At 51.5% G+C, this 25807-nt stretch overlaps 1 protein-coding gene across 1 annotated transcript; it reads left to right on the top strand.

Annotated features, from left to right (window-relative positions):
• Positions 1 to 16079: 16079 nt before the first annotated feature.
• LOC307110515 (NUT family member 2G-like) lies at positions 16080 to 23715 on the top strand (the record flags this gene model as incomplete). Its single annotated transcript, XM_079789623.1, has 9 exons — positions 16080 to 16095; positions 18074 to 18791; positions 19138 to 19266; positions 19725 to 19864; positions 20320 to 20564; positions 21065 to 21181; positions 21709 to 21852; positions 23477 to 23572; positions 23656 to 23715. The coding sequence occupies 9 exons, from the start codon at positions 16080 to 16082 to the stop codon at positions 23713 to 23715; spliced, it is 1665 nt and encodes a 554-aa protein (XP_079645749.1).
• Between the last annotated feature and the right edge of the window lie 2092 nt (positions 23716 to 25807).

Below are 25807 nucleotides of genomic sequence, written 5' to 3'. Positions count from 1 at the left end.
CCTCCCAGGCCAGTGGAACCCTCTACAAAGCTTCCATAGCTACAGTCCCAGGAAACAATCATGCCCTCCTCCCCTAATCAGCACCTGCTACCTCTGAGGGTACTCTTGGGCTTAAAAATAACAATCCCTTCCCATTTAGACATCACTTACTTGATGAAATATTTCTAGGTTTATTAGCTCAGAAGCTCCTCATGACAACCCAGTGAGTTAGGCAGAGAAGAGATTACAATTCCCATGGTATATGCGTATGTATTCAGAAATAAAGCTCAGAGAGGAAAAGTGTCAAGCCCAGTGGTTCCCAAGGTGCAGCACACGCCCCACGGGGGGGGGGGCAATTTGATTTTAAGTGGGGGCAATTCGAGAATGAGTTAACAGTGAATTTTTTTTGCATTTCTTATGGTTCTAGGGGGCCTCATCTACAGCGTATCCTACATAATAAAAGGCTAATATGCACATGACCGAATGGTGGAATGAATGGTCACTATGATGCGTGCTGACCACCAGGGGGCAGACATGCAATGCAGGAGCTGCCCCCTGGTGGTCAGTGTGCTCCCACATGGGGAGCGCTACTCAGCCAGAAGCCAGGCTCATGGCTGGTGAGCACAGCAGCAGTGGTGGGAGCCTCTCCCACCTCCGTGGCAATGCTAAGGATGTCCCAGGGCTCCTGGACTGCTAGAGGGCGCAGGCCAGGCTCAGGACTCCCTCCCCCCCCCCCCCCCCCCCCCCGCCGCCAAGTGCACAAATTTCATGCACCGGGCCTCTAGTATTTCAATAAAAGTAAACACAATACTATTCCTTAATTGTATGTAAATTCAAGTCACATACGTTGTCCATGAATAGATGATGCCTAGATCACTAATATCCAAACATTAGTGTGAGGATATGATTCCTGGTTGTGGTTTGATAATAATTAATATTTGACAAAGGAGGCAAGAGCATACAATGGAGTCAAAACAGCCTCTTTAATAAATGGTGCTGGGAAATTTGGTCAGATACATGCAAAAAAATGAAACCAGATCACCAATTTACACCATACACAAAAACAAACTCAAAATGGTTAAAGGATTGGAATGTAAAACGGGAAACTATAAAAATTCTACAAGACTCCATAGGCAGCAAAATTACAAATATATGTCGGTCGTAGCAATATCTTTACAGACACAGCTCCTAGGGCAAGAGAGACTAAGGAGAAAAAAAAAATGGGACTACATCAAAATAAAAAGCTTCTGCACAGCAAAAGAAACCATCAACAAAACAACAAGAAAGCCCACTGCATGGGAAAACATATCTGGCAATGTTATCTCTGATAAGGGTTTAATCTCCAACATTTACAGGGAACTCATACAACTTAACAAAAGGAAGATAATAAATCCAATCAAAAAATGGGCAAAGGACCTAAACAGACACTTTTCGAAATAGGACATTCAGAAAGCCAAGAGACACATGAAAACATGCTCAAAGTCCTTAATCATCCGAGAGATGTAAATCAAAACAACAATGAGGTACCACCTCACACCTGTCGGAATGGCTATCATCAACAAATCAATAAATGACAAGTGCTGGATAGGATGTGGAGAAAAAGGAACCCTCCTTCATTGCTGGTGGAAATGCAGACTGGTGCAGCCATTGTGGAAAACAGTATGGCATTTCCTCAAAAATTTAAAAATGGAACTGCCATTGGACCCAGTAATACCACTTCTAAGAATATATCCCAAGAAAACAGAAATACCAATCAGAAAGGACATATGCACCCCTATGTTCATAGAAGCAAAATTCACCATAGCTAAAATTTGAAAACAGCCTAAATGCCCATCAGCAGATGAGTGGATTAGAAAACTATGGTATATCTATACAATGGAATACTACACTGCTATAAAAAGAAGGAATTCTTACCATTTGCAGCAGCATGGATGGACCTGGAGAGCATTATGTTAAGTGAAATAAGCCAGGCATTGAAAGAAAAATACCACATGATCTCACTCATTTATGGAAAATAAAGAACATTAAACTTGATGAATAAAAAGATAGATGCAGAGGCAGTAAAGCACCGAACAGACTGTCAAATTACAGCGGGAAGGCTGGGGATTGTTGGGGAGGGAGGGAAATAGATCAACCAAAGGACTTGTATGCATGCATATAAACACACCAATGGACACAAGACACTGGGGGTGGGGGGTGGGATGAGGGCATGGGACAAGGGGTAGGGGAGGCTGGGGGAAGGTCAATGGGGGAAAAAGAAGATGTATGTACTAATATATGTAATACTTTAAACAATAAAAAAATTTTAAAAATCAGAAAACTTTAAACAAACAAACAAACAAACAAACAAATAAATAAATGAAGGAAGTGGTTATAGGTTTAAGCCTCGGACTGACCTGCTGGCAAAGTCGCAAACAAGTCCCAGCTTGGAGGGCATAGTTCTCTAAGCATAATTAGCTTGATCTTGTAACTGCTCCCTAGATCTTTCCTGCGTAGCTAGTGGGCTGTGGGAGGGGCAGCAAGTGCTGCCAAAACAAGTGAAACTTACAAGAACATTGTAAACTACCTTGTTTGTCCCTGAGTATAAATAAAGCATCATCTTTGCAGTCTGGATCTGTTCTGCGGCCTCAGCAAGGCCCAGAAGATCCACCTAGACCCAGCTTATTCTCTTGTCTGTCTTTTTTCTCAATCCTTCACCGTCCTCCCGCAGGCTCGCCGAACCCTTGGCTATGCTGGCGCCCAACACGGTGCTGAATTCGGCCCAAGTGGCACTCAATGTGGGCCTGAGTGTGAGGGAACTGCAATTGTCAGGTGAAAGGACGCTCCAGTGAAGCACGTGCAGCAAAAAGGAAGGTAAGGAGCGCAATTTAGTACTAGCTAGGTGTAAAACATAGGAAATTCAGGATCACAGGGAAAGAATGTATGCGTATCCATGCTTAAGGCTATGCTCCAAGCTAGGGGCTGTTCTGTGAGGTATGAACAGCTTTTCAATTTTTTGTATTTTGTGAGTAAAACCTGCCCATGGTTTTCTGATGAAGAAAAGGTAAATATAGAGGCACGGGAGAAGGGAGGAAAACAACTTCGCGATCATTATATAGCTGAAGGTCCAGAGGAAATGCCTGCCTCTACTTTCAGTCTATGGTCCCTGATTCGGGACTGCCTAGAGCCCACTCCAGAAGGGAAGTGGAGGAATGTGGCAGGGAAATGCAAATCTTGGCCAAATTGGATGATTAGTTATTACTTTGGAAATCGAAAAAGAAAGAAAAAATTTAAGGACAGTTTTTGCATTTGAATACTTACAGGCTTGCTCCTCAATTTCCTCGGGCAAGGAAAAAACATGGTTGGTTTGTTCTTAAAAATGTAAAGTGTTATTCATCTAGGAAATGCTAAATATATTTGTCCTGCCAGCTTTAAAAGTTCAAAGAGCAAATTAAATTGGGAGAAATTATATAGTTGTGGTAATTAAATGCCTAAAGTAATTTATTTTTGAGAAAATAAAATGTTGTGTTTTCGCTAATAATTAGGAATTCAAAATAAATTGCTTATTATTGGTCTAATTAAAAAAGAGGATTAATTCTGTGATCCCAACCAAAATTTTTCTATGCAAAAACTAGTTTAAAATCGAATTGATATCTTAAGATAATTGTAAAAGGTATTATAATATTTAAATCATACATAGATATTTGTTTAAGGTTTTTTTCCATGTTAAAATTTCAAGGCTTTAACAGAGATGATTTTTGGAAAGCTCCAAGGGTCCAGAGTAATACAAGAAATTTATTCTCTCTTCTTAAAGGAATTCTTTTTAAATTTAACAGATCTAATATACTTGAAATTGACCACGCCTGGCTAGCTCAGTTGGTAGAAGAGCATGAGACTCTTAATATACTTGAAATTGCATGGAAAGCCTTATAAAATAAAAATTAATAAATATACACATACACCCACTGGGGTCATTTAGCAAGCTCCTGGAGTTGTTGAATGGCTATATTTGGCTCATTCTCCAACTAAGGTATTAACTCCCTTCCATGATTCGGTTTTCCAGCTAATAGCTCGAGCCTGCCTTCGAACAGGCCAATGAGTGGGCCAAGACCCTGACCTTATGGTAGTGCCATTTACAGCTATACAGCAAGACCGGCTCTGGCAACGATCAACAAATTGGCAAGTTGCACTTGCTAATTACTCCGGACAGGTTGGTAACCATTATCCAGCAAATAAGGTTTTACAATTTCTCTCAGTTACTACCTTTACCTTCCCAAAGATAGTGAAGTCACAACCCATACCTCAGGCACTAACCATTTTTACAGATGGATCCAGTTCTGGAAAAGCTGGCTACTACTGCAGCAGAGGTGCAAAGGTCCTTCAAACCCCTTATATTTCAGCACAACGGGTAGAAATACAAGCTCTTATCTATGCCTTGACAGATTTTGCTACAGAGCTCATTAACCTATATAGTGATAGTGCCTATGTGGTAAGTATGGCCAAAATTATTGAAACAGCTACTATAGGGCGCACTAATTCAGAGGAACTCTTTCATTTATTTTTCAACCTTATCATCAAAATGCTGCTGCCTTATGCAAACAATTCCGTATTTCTTGGGAGCAAGCTCGTCAAATTGTTAAGCAGTGCTCTCAGTGTGTAATTCATTGCCCTGTACAATCATTGGGGTTAATCCTAGGGGTCTTAAACCTAATCAAATTTGGCAAATGGATGTCACCCACATACCGGAATTTGGTAAGCATAGATGGGTACATGTTAATGTAGATACCTGCTCCCGCTTTATCTTTGCGACTCCCCAAATGGGAGAGAGTGCCACGCGTGTAATTAATCATTGCCTTTGCGATACTAGGTCCTCCCTCAGAGCTAAAGACAATGGACCCAATGCTTTTCAACATTTTTGTCAGCAATATCAAATTTGTCATAAAACTGGTATCCCTTACAACCCTCAAGGTCAAGCAATAGTGGAAAGAGCAAATTGTACACTTAAAATGCAATTACTAAAACAGAAAGGGGGAGACGGATGTTATGTGTCACCTCAAAACAAACTCAGTCATGTTCTTTATACTTTAAATTTTTTGAATTGCGATGCAGAGGGTTGTACAGGAGCCGAAAGGCATCGGGCCTCCTGTACAATAGCATCCGCGGGGTTAGCCCGATAGAAGGATGCACAAACTGGACAATGGTTTGGACCAGATCCAGTAATGATGTGTGGAAGAGGTTGTGTTTGTATCTTTCCAGAAGGAGCCGCGCAGCCAATTTGGGTGGCAGAGCATTACGTGCATCACCACCATGGACCCAGAGAAGCTCCTTGTCCCATCGTTCAAACGACTGAAAGTTGCCCCAATGACAGCAAAGCGGAAAAGGAAGATGACGAAGGCTATGCAAGAGACCGAGGTGCCAACATGGGGTCAGCTGAAGAAGTTAACAACTGAGGCCCAGCAGATGATTGAAAAGCAAGATGTGGAAGATACTCCCTCAAACATATTTCTGGCCATGCAAGCATTGGTTAGCTGCCAGTCTTCTGCAAACTCTTTCGCAGCCAAGTCTGAGGATTCTTGAGTAAATCAGCAAAAGAAACTTTCATTTAGTAGGAAAATGTTACTGTAGTTTGATTTCTTTTTTTGTTTGTTTGTTTGTTTGTTTTTTTTTTTTTTTAGAAACGTAGTTTGATTTCTTTATTGTTGTGTTGCATTGGCATTATTATGTGTTGCATTGGCATTGTTTTGTTAATAGCCACGTCTGGGTTTTGCATTTGCATTGTTTTTTTATTGGGTTTTGCATTGGCATTGTTTTGTTAATGTTTTAATAGTCAGAACTTTGTTCTTGATGTTTAAATTTCACTTCCATTATTAGTAGCTTAAATTTAAAAGAAAGGGCGAGATGTAGGAAGTGGTTATAGGGTAAAGCCTCGGACAGACCTGCTGGCAAAGTCGCAAACAAGTCCCAGCTTGGAGGGCACAGTCCTCTAAGCATAATTAAGCTTGATCTTGTAACTACTCCCTAGATCTTTCCTGGGTAGCTAGTGGGCTGTGGGAGGGGCAGCAAGTGATGCCAAAACAAGTGAAACTTACAAGAACATTGTAAACTACCTTGTTTGTCCCTGAGTATAAGTAAAGCATCAGCTTTGCAGTCTGGATCTGTTCTGTGGCCTCAGCAAGGCCCAGAAGATCCACCTAGACCCAGCTTATTCCCTTGTCTGTCTTTTTTCTCCATCCTTCACCGCCCTCCCTCAGGCTCGCCGAACCCTTGGCTATGCTGGCGCGGCATGCATGCATGCATGCATGCATAAATAAAATAAAATAAAATAAAATAAAATTGTACCATCTATACCATCACAGGAAGTTATTAAAAATTGGTTAAAAATGGGGACCCAATACCCATATTTTATCCAAAGGCTTTCTCTTTTTTAATTTTATTTAAATGTGGTAAAAATAAATGTAATGTAAAATCTACCCTCTTAATAATTTTTTCATTGTATAATGAAAAAAAAAAACCCACAAAAAAACAAAGTGAAGCAAGAATTCATTTTTCACATCTCCATATCAGATCCAACCAGGAGATTCAGAACACAAGACTGATTTTATCCTTACCTTTGGTCATGTATTAGTAAAGTAATATTCATTAAAATGCTTTTGTGCAAGAAGATAGATTAAAAAAATAATAAAAAATAATAAAAACCAATGTATTAGGCCTCAAAAGGTACAAATATGAAAAGATTGCCTTAAAATCTTAAATGGTTTTCAAAAACTATTAGAGGACATTAATTGGTTAAGACCTTATCTAAAAATCTCTACAGGGGAAATGACAAATTTATTCAATACACTTAGGGGTGATTCTAATCTTTCCTTGCCCCGAACATTAACAGATGAAGGTAGGAAGGAGTTCCTAAGAATTGAGCAGGTAATCTGGAGAGTGTCTGGGAAGGCATATGAGCATTTCTTTAATTATTATCAGCTGAATCCAGAGGCGTTGGCAGAGCATCCTGGAGATGTACCATGCCAGCGGCAGGTATGTTGTCAGCCTGACCCTTAGCTCAGGTGCCAGGGGGTGGGTTTCATTATCTAAGTTCATCCAGGTGCAAGGAATGGACACAATTATCTGGGCTTAGCCAGGTGACTATTACAAAGAAGCCACAAGAATGAAAAATTACAGCTTGATCTTTAACCATGATTTCACATAATTTCCTTTGTTTTAAACTTTAGTTAAACTTCCTGGAATCATGCTGTATATAATAAACACGCTGCACCAGCTCTGGGTCACTGTCTCTCCATCAGAGGGCCAGCTGTCTCACCTGGTCCCAGCTTTTCCCCTGTCTCTTGCTTTCATTTTCTCAATCCCCACCTACCCCTACTCAAGACTACTGTCTGCTCTATAGCTGCGCTGGATGCGGTAAAGAGATATACTTAATAGCAATCTCCTCAACCCAAGTAGCATGGGTACAGCCTGAATTGCCTTTATTAGGACAGATTAATCCTACTGCAAATAGTTCCACTGGAGTCATCTTATAAAATAAAAACTCTCCTACTATTATTGAGTGGGTCCACTTAGGGCATGAATTCTCTAAAACTGTGGTTACATATATAGAACTCATGGCTCAGTTAATATCTCAACTCAGAAAGCACTGCAGGCAGCTTAGAGGAGAAGAACCCCAATGCGTCTATCTTCCCCTCAATGGGAAGCAATTAGAAATGTTATTTCAGACTGATTTGAATTGGCAAATTGGACTAAGTAGATATTCAGGGAAACTTAGTTTTCACCTACAAAAAACAAAACAAAACAAAACAAAAAAACAACACACAAAAAAACCAACAAATTATTACAATTTTTATATTACACCCCTACTATAATACCAAAAATTTAGGCAGGAACCTATTCCTGAAGCATTAACTGTTTTTACTGATGGTTCATCTAATGGTAAAGCTGCTTATCATGCAATGAATTCAGACCGAGTCATCCAGGCCAGTCATACTTCTATGCAAATAATTAAATTGGAAGCTATCAAGGCTGCACTACAGAATTTCCAAAAGCCTCTTAATATTATTTCTGATTCTGCCTATGCTTCTGGCCTGGCAAATAGAACTGAGACTGCTCGATTAAAATGGCTCAGTGACCAAAGTCTATTTATACTATTTAAGCAGGTGTCATTTCCAGCAATTTTGTAAAAAGTGGGAAATTCAACACATTACGTGAATACCATACACTTCCCAAGGACAGGCAATTATAGAACGCCAATATCAGTGGCTAAATTCCCAACTTGAAAAACAAAAAGGGAAATAGAGGAAAAACCTCCTGTTAATAAACTACACAAAACCTTAATTACTTTAAATTTTTTCACTTGTAATGCTGATGGCAAGACACCCATGGAATTACACTGGTGTCAGAATAAGCCAAAGGAAAATTGTCTGGTTAAATGGAAAGATCCCGAGTCTGGCTTATGGAAGGGCCCAGACCCCTTGTTAACCTTTGGTCGAGGATATGCTTGTGTATTTCCTGAAAGCTTCTCCAAGCCCATGTGGATTCCTGCAAGGCCTCAACCTGTACCTATGGCTGCAGACAATCGACTACTCCAGCCACAGATAGCAGTAGCCCCAAGCCACACGCTGAAGATAAGGAATGGGAGGAGAACAAGACAGAGGAGAAACAGTCCAGAGATGACCTGGGGGATGATGAAGAAGCCTTGCCATGCCAGCAGTCATCAGTTGTGCAATGGTGCAGGTTGTCCTGGATAAAGCCAAAGAAGGTCGGACCTGCATTGTCATTGCCCATTGTTTGTCCACCATCCAGAACTTGAATATCATTGCTGTCATGTCACAGGGGACAGTGATTGGGAAGGGGAACTCAAAGAACTGATGGCACAGAAAGGAGACTACTACAAACTAATTCCTTAAGTGCCTGACAGCAATTTAAAAGGACATGAAAGAACTCAATCCTTTTCATTGGTTCTCCCTACATTTGCTTTTTCATTCTTGTTCTTATATGTTTATTTCTAGTCTGCAGATGCAAATGAAGTCTTAAAAGGACTCAAGCCCTGCAGATGGCATACACTTTCTAGATTTATTAAGAAAACAAAAAGGGGGAAATGCCTGAGGCTAAAACCAACAGTTAGCATATAATTGTGAAAAGACCCATTGGAAGGCCAATGGACTTTGATATTTAGCAGGCCTGAAAATCAGCATAATATTGCTTGCTGTGGGCTCAATGGCTGAAGGCAATTCCCTAACCTGATAATGCTTTCACTGTTTACCAAACTTTACCTTTGATATGCCTGTATGCATTCCTAAAGGGCAAATGTGTATTCAAGTGAATAAAAGCTGACAGGTCCGGGGTTTCAGTGAGCTTCTCCACTAGAGTGAGGTTTCCACCTGGCCCCCCATGCCTTCTAAATTCATATTTCATGTCTAGTGTTTTCCTTTGTGCGTGGCCCCTTCTTCAGATCCTGCACCCTAGACCAGCTCTGTCCAATCTCAGCCATTCTAGTATTTTGCATTAATTGCACCTGGTGGGGGATTTTCAGTGCTGACTTGAGATACCAAGGTACTCCTGTTCCTCACCCATAAAACTCAGAGCTGTGCCTTCCCATTTCAGAACCAAAGCAAAAAAAGAAAAATTTTCAACAAACAACCCCAAGAACATCTACCTTGTAACTAGTATACATTATACTGCATGTGTATTTAAATACTAGAGACCCAGTGCACGGATTCGTGCACTGGTGGGGTCCCTTTGCCTGTGCCCTCTCGCAATCCGCGATCCCTCAGGGGATGTTGGAGGCCCGGTGCAGGCCAAGCCAATGGACCCCACAGGTGCACGAATCCCCTCCCTCCCTTCCTTCTGAAATTCATCAGTCTGTTCCATGTTTCCATGCCTGTACATTGAGTGTCTGCCCCCTGGTGGTCAGTGCACGTCATAGCTACTGGTCCAACAGTCGAACAGTCACTTAGGCTTTTATATGTATAGATATAACATTTTAAAATATAAAACTAGGCCTGGCTCCTTTCTGGCAACAACCCACAATAGGATCAGTACAAAACACTGTCATTTTATTTGGGCTAGGTTATGAAGAGGGCAGTGAGAGCTATTAGGAATCTGCTTATACTCACACAAGCAGTTATTGGGACATTCAAACCAGTGAGGAGTACATTCTGTTGGCAGGAGGATTCACCATGGGAGAGAAAAGACCAGAAGGAGACTCACCATAAGGAAGGAAGACCCAATAAATTCTTGAGAGGGATTAAGAGAGGTAGGAGGCAGCTGTGGGGTCAGCTGGTGGCTACACTCATCATGTGGTTCCCTCTGGTTGTTTGCAGATCAACATGGAATAGAGAAAAGAGGGTCATGTCATCCTATCTGTGAAACATGAGTCTGACATGAGATTCATCTCAGTGCCAGAATCATCCTGGGCCTTCAGAAAACAAAGGAGAGCATGTCTAAAGCGTTTGGAAATGTCAGAATCATATATGTCCTCAGAGTGGGACTCCCCTGTCTCTCCAGGTGTCAGCCCCTAGCCATCCTCAGGGACAAAGCCTTTCACCTCCATCCCTGTCACATCACTGACCCCTAAAGTCCTTCTTATCCAAAAGGATCGAGCTTTCCATGGAGATAAGTGGGTTAAGAACTAGTGACATCACTGACCAGCCTGATACGCAACAAAACTCACCACCTGGACCCCATGTGAAAGTTGTCCTTGCCCACCCACCTTAGCCCAGAAGAGTCAGGAACACCAGTACCTGCCCAGCTGACTCTTAGGGAGTTTGCCAACAGTAACACTTCACCATCTGACCTCCTGTCCAGGAAGCCCCCATCCCCGCATCTTTCTGACTGCGGCCTGTCAGGCCAGCAGTACACCTGTGAAAGTTCTGTTCTGCACGGCTATCTGTCCACCAGGTCCACCCATCTAGGGCCCCCGATGCCAGGACCATACGAATGCTAAAGAATAAAGAAATGTCCACCTGCCTAAAGGACAGACACCCCCAATGCATCTGTAGGAAGAGGGGCCAGAAATCACCAACACCTATGGGGTTCTTTGGCCCTAAAGAATGGACCAACCTGATTAAGAGCAATGCGATGATTCAGAATGACCAGGGTCCATGCACACATAGGAGGGCCCACAGCCCCAGATGCCTCACTTGCATTCACAGAGAGCCTCCAATGCATATGCCCACTGGTACCTGAATATTCTTGCTCCACACACACATGCATTCAGACAAAGACACACAAGTGGGGTGCTGGTGAATGCTGAGCACTCTCAGGAGGATGCAGGAAAGACTTTACCCACCTGATGAACAGAGCCCCAGAGAGATATGCACCGTCAACTATCCCAAGCTAGTATGAGCCAGTTCCAGCGCACCCCATCCCGTCATACGATTTTGTGTGTACAATGCACTTACACCCTGAGTAGGAACCTCCACTCCCACCCAGATTTATAAACAAAAATTAATTTACATATATGAATACACATGTATATTTCTACCCTCACTCTCCCTGAATATATAGATAGGCTACCTCTTAGTACCTGAATTGTTACCAACGAAACTCTAATCATCCTGAATATTCACATTCTACACCTACAATTATATACACACACACACACACAACATGGGCCTGTATACAAACATGGGAAACCAACATACCACCCAGATATACACACTGAATACTGAGTACTTCAGACTCTAAAAATACCAAGTACACAACTGTCTTGTGTGTCACCCAAAAAGGATCCATATGCAACCCCACAGCCGTAAAATGCACACACTCCATGATTCCTGAACACACACACACACACACACAACCTGGACAGTCTCTTTGTAAACACGCAAAGTGAACTCTCACATTCCCTAGAATATACAGCCCATCCACAAACTCCAGGAACTCAAATACATACACAGTCACAAACTACTACTTATCAAATACATATAAGTCCACCTCACACACACTGAGAGGACACATACAAGCAACACCACCAAATTCTGCAAGCATTACATTCTGGAACAGATGCAAAGAGGACCCTAAGCCTCCGGACACACTCACAAATCCCAAACACACAGACCTCAAACCACTCATGAATATCCACCCCACACGCTCAGATAGATACATGCAAAACACAAAAGCACTGACAATCCCTTAACTCTCACTAATGTGCATACACAATTCTCACACACCTATGGAAACACACACACACACACTCACACACACACACACACACACACACACGCAAATATTCCCAATCCCTGAATATATACACCCCTTAAATACTATACATACATTATGCCACCTCTCCAGAATATAACCTCATCACCTCTCCTCTGCAGTATGTAAAAAAAGCACACTAAACACATTTTTTCTCTAGAATCACTCCGAATATACAGACCACTGCTTGCCAACTACTAGCAAATACATGTAGAAACACTTTAGTATTCTCCAAAGAAATACACTTTAAGTACACCTAAGAACCCCTGAACAAACTGATAATTCAAGCACCTGGTGATAGATATAAGCACATACCAGTAAACATGGGCAAGACATGCAGAAATATTTCCAGCAAAACACATATGAAATAACTTCCAAATTACCTCTAGCTAATGAGTAAGCTCTCACATCCACAAATACTAAAAAATAACCTTATCACACACCTCCGATACATAGATACAATCCTCCCACTCCCCTGTATAAGCACAGAAACCCCTCTCTCCGTCAAATATACACATACTTGGTACCTAAAATATGTAAGCCTTAGAGCCCCTACTGAAAAATACAAACACGTAGCTCCAGCAAATATCCTTCCCAAAGGCCATGGCCCTGGAATACACACGTAAACTCCACACACACACTCTCCACATGCCACAAATAGACCCACGAACACCCAGTACACTGCAAATATGCAAACCCATCTCCCTATACTTATGTCCCAAGTACACTTCATGCCACACTACCTGCGTATACATAACCCCACACTCCCAAATTCCCACGCAGAATTAACTCTTCCATCTTTCAGAATACAGCCACACACACACCACACCAAATCGTACTAACACTACTGCACACCCGCATATAAAAGACCTACCAGTCCTAAAAATAGTCACAGTCCTGCTCTCTGCGCGCTGAAACAGGCGTAGATCACAAAAAGAAATATACATAACATTACAACATGCCCCGAATACACAATGACCCGTCTACATTCCTCAAATACAAAACACAGATCATACACCCAAGCAAATGAACGCCTGCACTTGTCCTAACATTGCCCTATGTGTATGCTGATAATCCTTCCAAATCGGCCATTAGAAAAAACCCAGAATTCAAAGGGAGAAAAACAAAACGAGTAAATTTCAGCAAACACCAAATTACAAACACATTACTACCAACTGCTTGAGTATCATGCACTACATCTCAACACCCTCCAAATACAGCATTCAACCCTACACAGTCACAAAAACAGGCATGACCTCCCCGTGATCACAGACATCCACAGACAAAGGAGCGCACACATTTGAATCCACACCTCAGATTCCCGCCACCGAGTGAACAGGCAGAGACCCCAGGCCTGCCCTCCACCCCAGGCTTCACACACCCCAGGCCTGCCCGCCACCCCAGGCTTCACACACCCCAGGCCTGCCCTCCACCCCAGGCTTCACAGACCCCAGGCCTGCCCGCCACCCCAGGCTTCACACACCCCAGGCCTGCCCGCCATTCCAGGCCTCACACACCCCAGGCCTGCCCGCCACCCCAGGCTTCACACACCCCAGGCCTGCCCGCCGCCCCAGGCTTCACAGACCCCAGGCCTGCCCGCCATTCCAGGCCTCACACACCCCAGGCCTGCCCGCCACCCCAGGCCTCACACACCCCAGGCCTGCCCGCCACCCCAGGCCTGCCCACCACCCCAGGCCTGCCCGCCACCCCAGGCTTCACACACCCAGGCCTGCCCGCCACCCCAGGCTTCGGGGCAGAGGCATTACTGTCAGTCAGCAAGGCCGCTCCCTCATTGGCGGGGTGCGGGGTGCGGGTGAAGGAAACCGCGGGCTGAGGCTCCATGGGGAAGGCAGGCCTGTGAACTGTGCGGAGGGGGGAGGTCCGCCCTGTCCACTCATTTCCAATGAGGCGGCGGCTTCCTGCTGAACCGGAGGACGCTTTCCAATTCGGAAGAACTGCCGGGAGCTGCGTGTTCAGAAAGCGGGGGACACGGAAGGGGCTCCGAGGGGACAGCTCACAGGCATCACTGGGCCCAGTGGAGGCCCCGCATCCCTGACCGCCCCGCCCCAGCACAGCCAGTGAGAATCCATTCCCAGGGGAAACACCACCGGAAGTGAGCGGTGTGGGGGTGAACACAGACCTGGGGCAAATAGCCCACGTGGTGAACAGCGGAGAAGAGGGGGACCCCTGAGGGGTGAGGAGGCCGCGCGCCCCTTACCTCCCTGTTTACCTAACGGACTCCGGAGGCCGCCATGCCAGGCCCCACGCGCAGCCTGGGCGGCAGTTGGGGACCCTCCCTGCCGTTAGCGCATGCGCGCGCCTACTGGAGCCAACCGCCGCAACGGACGCTGGGAGCAGTTGCAGGACAGAGCCCCGCCCCCAGTGGGCGTGCTCGTGTGTCCCGGCGCGAGGCCCCCTGGGAAGAGGCCCAGGCTGTCCCTGCAGCAGAGGAAGGAGGGGGAGGGAGGGGGCGCCCTGGGAATCCTCCTGCAGGCCCCCCTCCTCAGAACCTCCCAGCGCGTGTGCAGGGAGCACTTGGGTTTTAAAGCTGCAAACGTGCAGTCCGTGCACTTAGCTGCCCCTCGGGACAGAGGTTGGGAGAGGCGGGCACTTTCCTCGGAGGGGCAATGCCTCCATGCCCTTGGACTGCATTTCCGTGGTTTCTGAAGAGCAGTCCTGCCTCCTGGAAGTCTGGGCGTTCCATCGCACAATTCTGGCCAAGAATTTTAGACCTCGGGCACACCCTAAGAGACACTTGCCCCTGACCCTGTTCCTCCTGTATTTATTTATTACGTGGAGGCTTTTCAATAAATGTTGCTTCACAGATGTTTCCATTGCAAGGTGGTTGATCAAACATTGATCAAAACTATCCGGGCCAGTTTCCGTTGACATGGCAGGTAGCATGGGAACAATGTCACCCTGCCCACCCTGCATTTTTGTATTATATTGCAGAATTTCAGTCGTCAATGAAACATATTTATAGTAGCAGAATAAACGTACTTGAGTTTGTCATACTTTCCAAAGAAACTGAAATCATCTGATCCCCTTTCCAGTCATTTGCAAGAGGGGAAAGAGGCAGGAGAAAGACGCATCACTGCATTTTCCATTTTGCAGAATTTGACTCTGAACTACGCAAAGGCATTACTTTTTAAAAAATATTACAAAAGGTAAAAAAATTAGACATTGAACAACCCAATACTCTGAGAAACAAAAAGTGGTGATTTCTGGCCTTGCCCCGCAGGCTGCAGGGCCTTGCCCTGATGGACTGGGGCAAAGGGGATGGGTTGTAAGGCTGGGCCAGCTGCATCTGCAGGGCTCCTAGCACTGGGCGGGACTAGGGGCCACAGGACTGCTTCCTAAGGAATGAGGTGCACACAGCCACGGAGCATGCCGCCTCGGCGGGGTCAATCCTAATTTCAAACACTGGGATCCGTGAGCCATAAGTTCCCATTATTTCTTCAGGCCGCATGATCTGTATTTTGTTCAGAAAGTGTAGCCTGCATTGAAGTAAACCAAGACCAGGTAGGAAGCAGGCTGAGGGACCCAGAACTAGGGTGATGGGATCAAGAACGGAGATCAAGGGCACATCAATGACTGGGTGCCTACAACTTACCTTGGAGAAGGTCATTACTGCTAGTGTGTCTTTAAATTTGTGACTTTAAATTTGAAAGGAACTGCTGGTTCTTGCCTACCTATCAGAGCCCTCCATGGAATGCCCCCCACCCAACCCCAGCCCAGGTCCTCTGCCCCTCCCCCGCTGCAGAATGTCTGGAGTCCTACATTCTACCGTTCAAATCCAAACCTTCCCTCCACTGGATGCTGAGCAGCTGTTGGAGCAGGTCACTCTCTGGATCCTCGACTTGACTTTTCTCGTTGTGGAGGCTGCTAGGCAGCGGTGGTCAGTGAATGAGCCTGCGGGGATGGCTTCAGTAGGAGGTAAGCCTATAGATTGGAGCGGGGATGGTTTAAACACTGAGCTGTCCCTTAAAACTTGGGGTTGAAATGTGACACTGGGGAAACTCGGTTTGACTGAAGTAGGGGGAGAGAGCACTGGACCTCCAAGGACCTGTCCCCCGGGGCGGCTGGGAGCCAGTGGGAACCTGTGATGGCACTGGCCAGGAGGGCTCCTCAGAGGTGGGTCAGGGTGGCTCAGGGACATGCCTGGGTGTGGAGAAAGGACGGCAGCAGGCACGTGGGCTCTTCCCAGAGGGGAGCCGAGCCACTTCCACGTGTGTGGGGGGAGTAGTGGGCGATGTCGTGGGGGTGGCACAGGGTGGTCACGGGAAAGCCCAGTCCTGTGGGCTGTTCTTCGGGCGCCTGGAGCTGGCCCCGCAGCATCTTTCTAAGGGATTGAGCTGAGTGCACTAGAGCGAACGGGGGCAGTGGGAGGGTGGTCTTAGCCAGAAAGCTGTCCAGTGGGGCTGTGTGTGGCCAAGTCCACAATGAAATGTCCGCCCGAGGGCTGGGCTGGAAGGTCCTCCACCTGCTGCAGCCCAGAGCTTCTCCCCTGCTGCCAGCCCAGAGCTCACTGCTCCTCAGCCCAGGGAGCTGCTTGTTGGCTGGGAATCCACACGGGCAGGGCGGCCCGGAAACTCCCACCGAGATCGGCCCGGTTCCCTGAGCTGTCCCGAATTGTCCCCCCGTGCCACCCAGGTCTTCAGACCGACTCCCTCTTGTCCTGCATCTCATGGCGCACCCTCTGCCCCGCCCTTTACCTTTGAGATGAGGGTTTTGCTGAGAGTCCATGTCCCTGCTTCAGGGACAGAAAACAGATGTGGAGGTGGGTGGTGTTCCGTGGAACGTGTGCGAAGGCGGGTTCCTTTTTAAGGGGGAGGGGAGCACAGGGGCAGGAAGACCATGGTCGGTGTCAGTAGTAAACGGCCAAGGCCGCCTGTCCTGAGTAATGAGGGCGCGGTGTGCAGCGTGCTCTCCTGGACGAGGTCTGCTCCAGTCCCTCTGAGCGGGGATGTGTTCAGACAACTGTGTCCCACCGTCACCGCTCACACCTGCTTCCTACTGTGCCTTCACTTCCCACTGTTGGGAGCTGGAGGGGGAAGGACCTCACCCAGTCTGCAGTCCCGCGACCCATCTAACAGGACAGCAGCTATGGAAGTTTCTGGAAACCCCTACCGCCAGTCCCACTTTGCCCCATTCCGTGGCCCTCCTCTAACGCTCTGCAGCCATTGCTGGCTGTGCAATGACAGAGCTCCTGAGGGTGGCCATCAGTCTGAGCGCTGGGGCCGAGTGGCAGGACCTGGCCCGTGTTAAGTGTTCACTGTTGGTTCGACACACATGTGCATGCCGGGCGGTGTGTTGAAGGGTTAGATCAGGGTTCCTGGGCCTTCTTGTGGAGAGACATTACTCCAGTGTTTCTGTGTTGTTGTGCAAGCCCGGACAGAAAGGGGGTGATTGGTACTGAGGAAGAGGAAGACTGCGGAGCAGATGGGCCCTAATATGTTAGACACGGCCTGTTCTCAGAGGCCCTTTGGTGCCTAGAACTTACCTCGGAGATGTAAGTTCCAAGGTCACTACCACTAGTGGGTCTGCCTAGGGTCATTGCCCCCAGAGCAGACTTCTGCCCAGGGCCATGCCTCTGAGGCTGGCAGGGTCGGTGCCGGGGAATCCTTAGGAGGCTCTCAGGGTCAGTGCTGGCTGGGGCTGTTGCTTCTCGCAGACAGTGGTCAGGGAGCCTTGGTGAACGGGGAGCAAGCTCCCCAGTGGAATAATTCCCAACTGGAGGTCAGAGCGTGACAATGACCTGAGGACATTTGCCACCTCCGCAGTTTGCCCATCCAAATGGCCCTCCCTGGTGAGACTCCCTGCCCTGGTTCCCCAGTGGCTGAAGGGGCCCAGAGCGCCTCAGTGCTGTGTGCTGGTTCTCCTCCTCCATTCCCCCTTTCCTTTGTCTCAACAGCATCTGCAGCACGGGGAGCGGATGTGAGCCTGAAGCCCGGTGCCTCCATGACTCCTTTCATGGCCCAGCCCTGTCCCCCACCCTCTACTGGCCCCGCACACCGGCTCCCTGGGGAGCAGCACCTGCCGCCCCCCAGGACCCCGTCCTTCCCTCCTGGCCGCCCCCTGGTGCTGCCGGCTTGGCCCAGGACACCTCTGGTGGCAGGAGATGCTGGTCAAGGCCCCGTTGGGACTGGGGCTGACAACATCATGGACCAGGTCAGGTCAGAAGGGAGAGGACCACAGCCCTCCCAGACTCAGACCATTGTCCTGACTCAGGCCCCCCTCTACGGGAGTGCTCCAGGTGCCGCCTGTGGGGGTGCTGTGTGTCCTGCACCCCTCTTCTTGGAAGCCACTGCTGTGGAGACGATAATGCCCGCCTCGGCTTTTGGGGGCACCCAGGCCGGCAATGGAGGCTGGTGTCCCGGCCTTCCTCCTCAAGCTCCACCGCCAGCTGCCCAGCTGGCCCCCATCGTCCCCCGAGTGGACCCTGGAACACGGCCACACGGGGCTTCCAGGGAGGGTGGCCTGGCCGCCTCCCAATCCAGGGCCTCGCTGGAGGACGCCTCTAACCCCAAGAGTGTGTCCGAGGACTTCCGTCGTTGGCAGCGCTTCAAGGCCCTGGCCCGGGGGCACCTTCCCCAGAGTCCTGATGCGGCAGCTCTTTGCTGCTTCCTCATGTGAGTGCACTGGGCAGGGCAGGGGGCGCCCGGAGCTCTCCCATCACAGAGGAGGTGGGAGGGCCTGCAGGCTGGCTGATCCTGGGGCGCTGGCGGGAAGGCCTGAGGGTGGGGTCCCAGCTATGGGTGCGAGTGCGGGGTCACCTCCAGTCCTGGTTCCCGGGCTGGTGTGGATGTGAGGCCGTGACAGCAGCAGCTGGAAGGCGTGTCTTTGCACACAGACGCCTCCTCCCTCACCTGTGGGCGCTCAGTCCTGCCGGGTGGGGGTGGGACTGACTCCACTGAGCTGGGGTGGCCAGGCGGGTGGAGGCCAGGCTGGACCGTGACTGACCCTGAGGCATTACAGGCCAGCGCTCCGGCCCCTGTCCCGCCTGAAGCCCACCATGACGCTGGAGGAGGGAATAGGGCTGGCCATGCAGGAATGGCAGCGCAAGAGCACCTGTGACCGGAGGGTCTATTTCGAGATGGCAGAAAAGTGAGTCAGGGTCCTGGGTCCACACACCTGGTGGGGCAAGGGGGGCTGCCTTCGGGGCAGGGTCCAGCTGTGAGGGCTCATCAGAGAGGAGGGGGCTGGGAGGGTGTCAGCACGGGGTCCCCGCAGCCCAGAGGTGCTTCCTCCTGGGGAAGCCTCTCCCTCAGCTTCAGAGCGTGGGTGCTCCTGTCCCACCTCCCCGGGAGCTCCCCCTGCTCTGACGCTGACCCGTCCTGGGCGGGACATGAAGGCTCAGGACAGGCTGGGGAGGAGGTGCCCGCCCAGTGGGCCAGACTCCAGCCAGAGGGGCTGTGCAGCAATGTGCTCAGCCAGCCTCCTGCCTCCCCGGTGTCCGGGCCCTGGCAGCCCCAAGGCCCTTGCTCTCCATCCTCCATCCGCTGCTGCCTTTGCGGGGCTCCGGGCGGCCTCCTTCTCAGCACAGCCTGTGCCCTCACCCCCAGGTTCATGGCGTTTGAGGCGGAGGAGCAGATGCAGGTTCAGAAGTTGCAGTTGAAGAAGGGGGCGCAGACCCAGCCTCCTCCTGCCCCACCGAGACCTGATCCTCGGGGGCCCCCAGCCCCAGTGGTGGGCAGGCAGCCAGGTAAACCAGCAAGTTCCCAGGGGAGCCCCTGACCAAAGGCAACAAGGCCTAGCGCCAGCCACTGTCCCCCCCACATCGGCCCTTTTCCTTCAGTGGGGCTTTGGTCTTGCAAGGGAAACAGCCCTGAGAGCCGGGCCTCAGCGGCCCTGTGTCCCCATGGGGTCTGGACCGGGTCCACCCTCTCATCCCCTCGCCCCGCTCCCTGTCAAGGCCCCACATGAAGTCTGCTGAGAAGCGGGCTGGCTGCGGGGCCCCTTGGAGAGTCGGTGGCTCCACACGTCCTCACAGCTGACTCTCTTGGGTGCTCGCCTCTGGCCTCCCCTCACACAGTCACAAGGCGTCAGTGGCCCCTACCCAGCCGCACCCCTATTAATGCCCCAACACTGCCCTCAGCATCGCGTGCCCTGGAGGTGGGAGCTTTATCCCCTGACGCTTCCTCTTCCCTCTCTGCCCAGCGCCCACCCCCAGGAAGGCTGTACCCAGCGCCCAGTGCGCCCACACATCCCAGCTGCCCTGGGAGACCAAGTCACTCGATGGGATCCCCCCTGAGGCCGAGCAAGAGGACATGGACATCACGGATGAGCTGCCCATGGGGGCGTCCGGTGGAGGATGGGAAGATGCAGTGAAGGAGTGGCTGCAGGATGAGGGTCTCCTGAGCTACCTGGACCAGCTGTGCTCCCAGGAAGACTTTGTCACCCAGGTGGGCTGGCTCCCAGCTCGGGGCCTACAAGGTCCCAGAGGGTGGCGCTGCTGCACCCAGACCCAGGTTCCCCCAGGCTGATGGGATTGGGCTCTGCTCTTTGCTGCTGAGCTGGGCGCGTGAGAGTGTGTGTGTCTGTGTGCGCATGTGTGCACTTTGTGTGGGTGCAATGTGTGTGCTGTGTTCATGTGGGTGTTCCCTTTTGTGTGTATGTGCATGTATGTGTTTCTGTGTGTGTGTGTCTGTGTTTCTGTGTGTCTGTGTTTCCATGTGTGTATGTGTGTGTGTGCATGTATGTGTTTCTTTGTGTGTTTCCGTGTGTGTGTGTGTGTGTGTGTGTGTGTGTGTTTGTGTGTGTACCTGATGACCGTGATGGAGTGAAACGCCCACCTGTGCAGGAGGACGGGGTGGGTCTTGGCTTTCCCACTTGTCCTCCAGGCCCCGCTGACTCCCAGTTCACTCCCTGCCAAGGGGCTCACAGCTGCTCCCTTCTGTCCCAGGTGGAGGAGGTCATTGACCCCCAGTTCCTGAAGCAAATGAATTCCCCAGATGCTCAGCAGGACCCCTTGGCCCTGGCTGAGGAGTTGGAGCAGGAAGAAGGGCTCACTGCTGCCCAGGTGAGCCAGGGGAGGGTGGGACCTTAGGGAGATGGGAGGGGGACCCCAAGTGAGCCATAGTACCAGGGACCCCAGGGGAGTTAGAGGAGGGACAGGCCCTAGTAAGTCAGGGAGGGAGGGATCCAGGTAGATGGGGGGGGGGGGGGGCGGAGGAGGGGCCTCAGGGAGCCAGGGGAGGGAGCACCCGGGTAAACCAGGGCAGGGAGCAACCTGGAACAGGGCGCACATGCCTGTGTCCACGCCACCCCTGCCTGCAGGCAGCGCATGCCGAGGGGCCAGCCCTGGGTGGGAGCAGCCGGGACAAGAAGGAGAGGACAACAGAGAGGAGGAGGGGATGGGAGCCCCGAAGGGCAGGGCACAAAGCTGGGAATATGGCACAGGGGACGGAGCAGAGCCACATGACTGTCGTGGATTTGAGTCACGGTGTCCCCTCCTCCGCTCCTCCCCCCAGTGCCACTGTCCCATCACCCAGCTCCTCCTCCTCTCACACGTGTGCAGCGCCAGTCACTGTCCCCTTCTTCCTCCAGCTGGCAGAGGAGCGACTCCTGGCCTCCGAGGAGGGGGGCGTGCAGGCACCCCCGAGTCACGGTGCTCCCCGGTGGGACTCCAGTCCTTCTGAGTCTGCGAGCAGCCCAGATGCCCGGAGGCATGAGCCCGGCCCCCAGCTGGGGGTCAGTGACACAGCCTGCCCGCCAGAGACTGGCTTCCAGGACCGGCAGAGGCGCGGCCCCGCACACGCCCCCCGCTCCAGGCCCCCGGCTGCTGCTGTCTCTTCGGGGCGTGAGGAGCACCCACCGCTCCGGGCTCGGTGCCCCCCCGCTGCTCCCCAGGGCCACGGGCCTGCTGACTGTGCACGGGGACCCAGGGCCGCCTGCGTCCCCAGAGAGGCCTCTCTGGTCAGGGAGCCGCTCGGGCCAGCGGACAGGCCCCGTGGGGACGAGGAGGACCTCGCCAGCCTGGCCTTCCTCTGGGCCTCTCCCGGCCGCCTGCTGCCCTGCGCGCTCTCTCTGAGTCCTGTCCCTGCCTTGGGCCTGGCCCGCCCTGGAGGTCGGGGGCCCCGGGGCGCTGCCCAGCCCCGGTCCCTGCAGAGAGGAGGCCTCAGCCGCGCTCCCCCTGCAGCTGGCCAGTCTGGGAAGCGCGCTCTGGGGGGAGGGCCCGCCCATGCGGAGAAGACCCCCCGCCCAGGGGCCGAGCTCAGGGTCTGGGGGAGGCCAGCACTGGCTCCGGGGCTGGTTCCCTCCTCACAGCCTCACAAGAGAAAGTGTGACCCGTCTGACCCAGGGAGCTGGAGGAAGCGGCACTGCAGCCAGTATGGAGCAGAGGGGGGTGCCCCCCACTGCCAGCGCCCCGAGGGGCCCAGACTCCATGGGACCTGGCTGTCCCCCAGAGGAGCCAAGGGCTCCTTCTCATGGCAGGGCTGATCCTGCTGTTCCACTGACATGGGAGGATGGGAGGCAGGGAGGGAGGGCAGGACCCTTAGGGCGGGGGTGGGCCTGGGGTGGGGTAGGAGGGAGGGCAGGACCCTTAGGGAGGGGGTGGGCCTGGGGTGGGGTAGGAGGGAGGGCAGGACACTTAGGGAGGGGGTGGGCCTGGGGTGGGGGCAGGAGGGAGGGCAGGACCCTTGGGGGTGGGCCTGGGGTGGGGGTAGGACTAGCACCTCTGGGGCATTGTGGGTCTGTTATGAATAAAGATAATTTTGTTTGAAAATGCTCTGGGCCTGCTGTGTCCATACTCGGGTCTGCGCTGTTCCTTGGAGAGGGGACCTCAGAGGCAGGGAGGAGCGGGTGGTCCTGGGCCCTCTGCATCCACAGGGGACCCTCAGTCCCTCCTTCCCGACTGACAGGGACCTCTTCCCACTGCTCCTGGGGCACACAGCTCTCTAATCCCCAGGGACCCCTCCCATCATTCTGCTCCTAAGGCCAGACTCTGGCCTGACCCGAGAGGGAAAGGCTGGGCCTCAGGGGCAGGCTGTCCCCTCTGGGCCTCCTGCAGGAGGAGCATCCTCTGTCTCAGTGGGTGACTGACAGTGGAGGGGGGTGGGGGAGAGGCTGGTACAAGGGGGTGACAGGGAGTAATGGCGACACGCCTGTTAAAGGTGGGTACATGGGGAATGACAGTGGGTGGGGAGGATACCAAGTCCCTTGCGGGATTTCTGTGTGGGACAATCTTGTCCAGCTGGGGGATGAGGACCCAGCTGCTGTGGCTGGGGGACTGGGCTCAGGGACAACGGGGTTTCAAGGACACCCACGCCTGCTGTCCCTTCCCTCCTGCCATGGCTGGTCTCTTGTGTGACAGATGCTGACGCAGATTTACATCCGTGTGGAAACAGGTCCTCCTCACACCTGTGGGGCCCTTTCACCTGCACCACCAGCAGGGGCGGCAGGGGCCCAGGTGCGTGTGGCCCCAGGGCTGGTGGGAGCTGAGATCCAGGCTGAGGGAGGGGCCCCAGTCACCTGCTGTGGGCACTGCTACAGACCCCACAGACAAAGCGGGGCCCGAACCCCGGATGTAAGAGTGAGATGAGCCAGCAGTGAGGGAAGGAGCAGAGCCAGGAGGAGACCCCTGTCTGCAGAACTGCCTGTCCCAGCTCTGCTCCCACGTGGCCATGCCCTGGCCCTCACCCCCTGCCTCCGGCCAATGTCTCTTCCCCATGTTCAAGTTCTGATTCCTTCCCGGCTCAGGTTGGGTGGGAAGGCTGAGGCTCCCGAGCAGGGCCCCAGCCCACCCAGCATGCAGAGCTGTGGCCCGGGCGGTGGCCCAGCAGCAGCGATGGGAGGGCTGAGGCCGGGCAGTTCCAAAGGAGGCCTGGCCCTCTGCTGCCCCCACACAGAGCTCGGGCGGGAATGGACTCTTGTCAGGGCCTCCCCCTCCCACAAAATCGCAGGTCAGCCCTCAGGTCCTCCTCCGCTGCCTTCCCTTGTCCCGTGCGGCGGGCAGCACCCACTCTCCCGGCCCCCTGGGCACTTTGTGAAGGAGACTTCTCACCTGGGCCCTTCTTTCCCGGCCGCTGCCCCCTCCCTGTCCAGCTAGGCCTCAACACAGAGAAACGGGCTCGGCGGTTGTGCCAGACTCTGTGTGTGTCGTGGGCTGGTCCAGAAGCTGCCAGCCCTCCCGGGTCAGCATCCTCCCCATGTGCACCCGATGTGTCCCTGCCTGGGGTGGCCGGCCCTGGATGCCAGTGTGTGGCTGAGGGACAGAGCCTGGACCCTAGTTCACTGGTGCGAATTAGTCCTGCAACTTCTCTGCTTTCAGGGTCTCGGTGGTGAAACAGGTTACACCCCGTCCCCCCCACCCCCCGCCCCCAGGGTTGTCAGGAACACTGAGTGTGTTTGAAGGGAACACACTTGCTCCGCCCTGTGTGCCTTCACCATCATCAGGTTCACACCTGGCCCCGGGTGTCTCTGTGCCCGTCCTCACTCGCCTGCTGTGTCTGCCTTTGAGTCATTGTTTGGATGAACAGGTCCCAGGGGAGGCAGAGCCTGGGCTGCCCCCACCTCGGAGCCCTGGGAACCCCGAAATCTCCCTGGAACCTGTACAGGGGGGCTGACTGGAGGCCCATCGCTGCTTCAATCGTGGGCGAGGCCAAGTCCACGGCTCCGTGGAGTCCTGGAGAGATTGGCACATTAGCGTCTGTAAAATCTAAGCTGGGTGCAATGGGAAGGAGAGGGAAGAAGTGTTTCCTATTCCCCTGCAGCCAACCCTCTTTATCACCGGAAAATAAACTTGACAGGACACCCTGGAGGGCAGTGCGTCAGGCGGGAAGCAGGATGGGCTCCTAGTGACTGAAGTGGAATCTGTGGGAAGGGCAATGCCCTCCCTTCACTCCTCCAGGGAAATCACGATGCTCAACCGGAGAAGGGGCTCCCTGTGTCCCTGTGTGCTCAGTGCTCCCTGCTGCTCCACTTCCTTGTAGCTCCCGGGGGTGGGGGTGGGGGGGCGGGCGCACACAGAGCCTGGGAGTTCGTTCCTTTCCCCCGTTTTTCTGTGGGGAAAATGGGGTTGGGGAGGTCAGGGGACTGAGGGCAGGTCACACCCCAGGAACTGGGACATCCTGGGAGGCACCACGCAGGTTTGGCTGCAGAGACTTCCTGCTCCTCCAGGAGGAATAAATCCCCGGGAGGAAGCCCTGGCATCCTGGGGAAATGCCAGTGACATAGGAGCAAGACCGGTAACCACCCTCGTGGCCCGGGAGCGGCATCTCATTGCGGATGGAGATTGCGTTTCCCTGACGTTGAGCATCTTTTTGTATGCTTCTGGCCATGTGTGCATCTTCTTTGGAGCAATGTGTCCTCACCATTTGCCAACGTTTGGTTGGTTTGGCTTTTATCATTGAACTGTAAGAGATCTTTATATATTCTAGGTAAAAGTGTCTTTCCAGAGATAAGGTTTCCACAAAATTCTCCCATTTTGTGGGTTGTTCTTTACTTTATTGAGTGTGTCTTTGGAAGGAAAAAAGTCTTACCTTTTAATGAAGCCCAATTTATTTATTTTGTTCTTGTGTTGCTTTGGTGTTTGGTGTTATATCTACAAATCTGTTGACAATCTATGTCATGGAAATGTATGCGTATGATTCTTCCTTTTTTAAACCATCTTTACTATTTTTATCTGTACTCTTCAGTGGTGTCA

Source organism: Cnephaeus nilssonii (genome assembly GCF_951640355.1).
Source record: "Cnephaeus nilssonii genome assembly, chromosome: 14".
Classification (NCBI taxonomy): domain Eukaryota; kingdom Metazoa; phylum Chordata; class Mammalia; order Chiroptera; family Vespertilionidae; genus Cnephaeus; species Cnephaeus nilssonii.
This window is presented reverse-complemented; position numbering and strand designations above follow the sequence as displayed.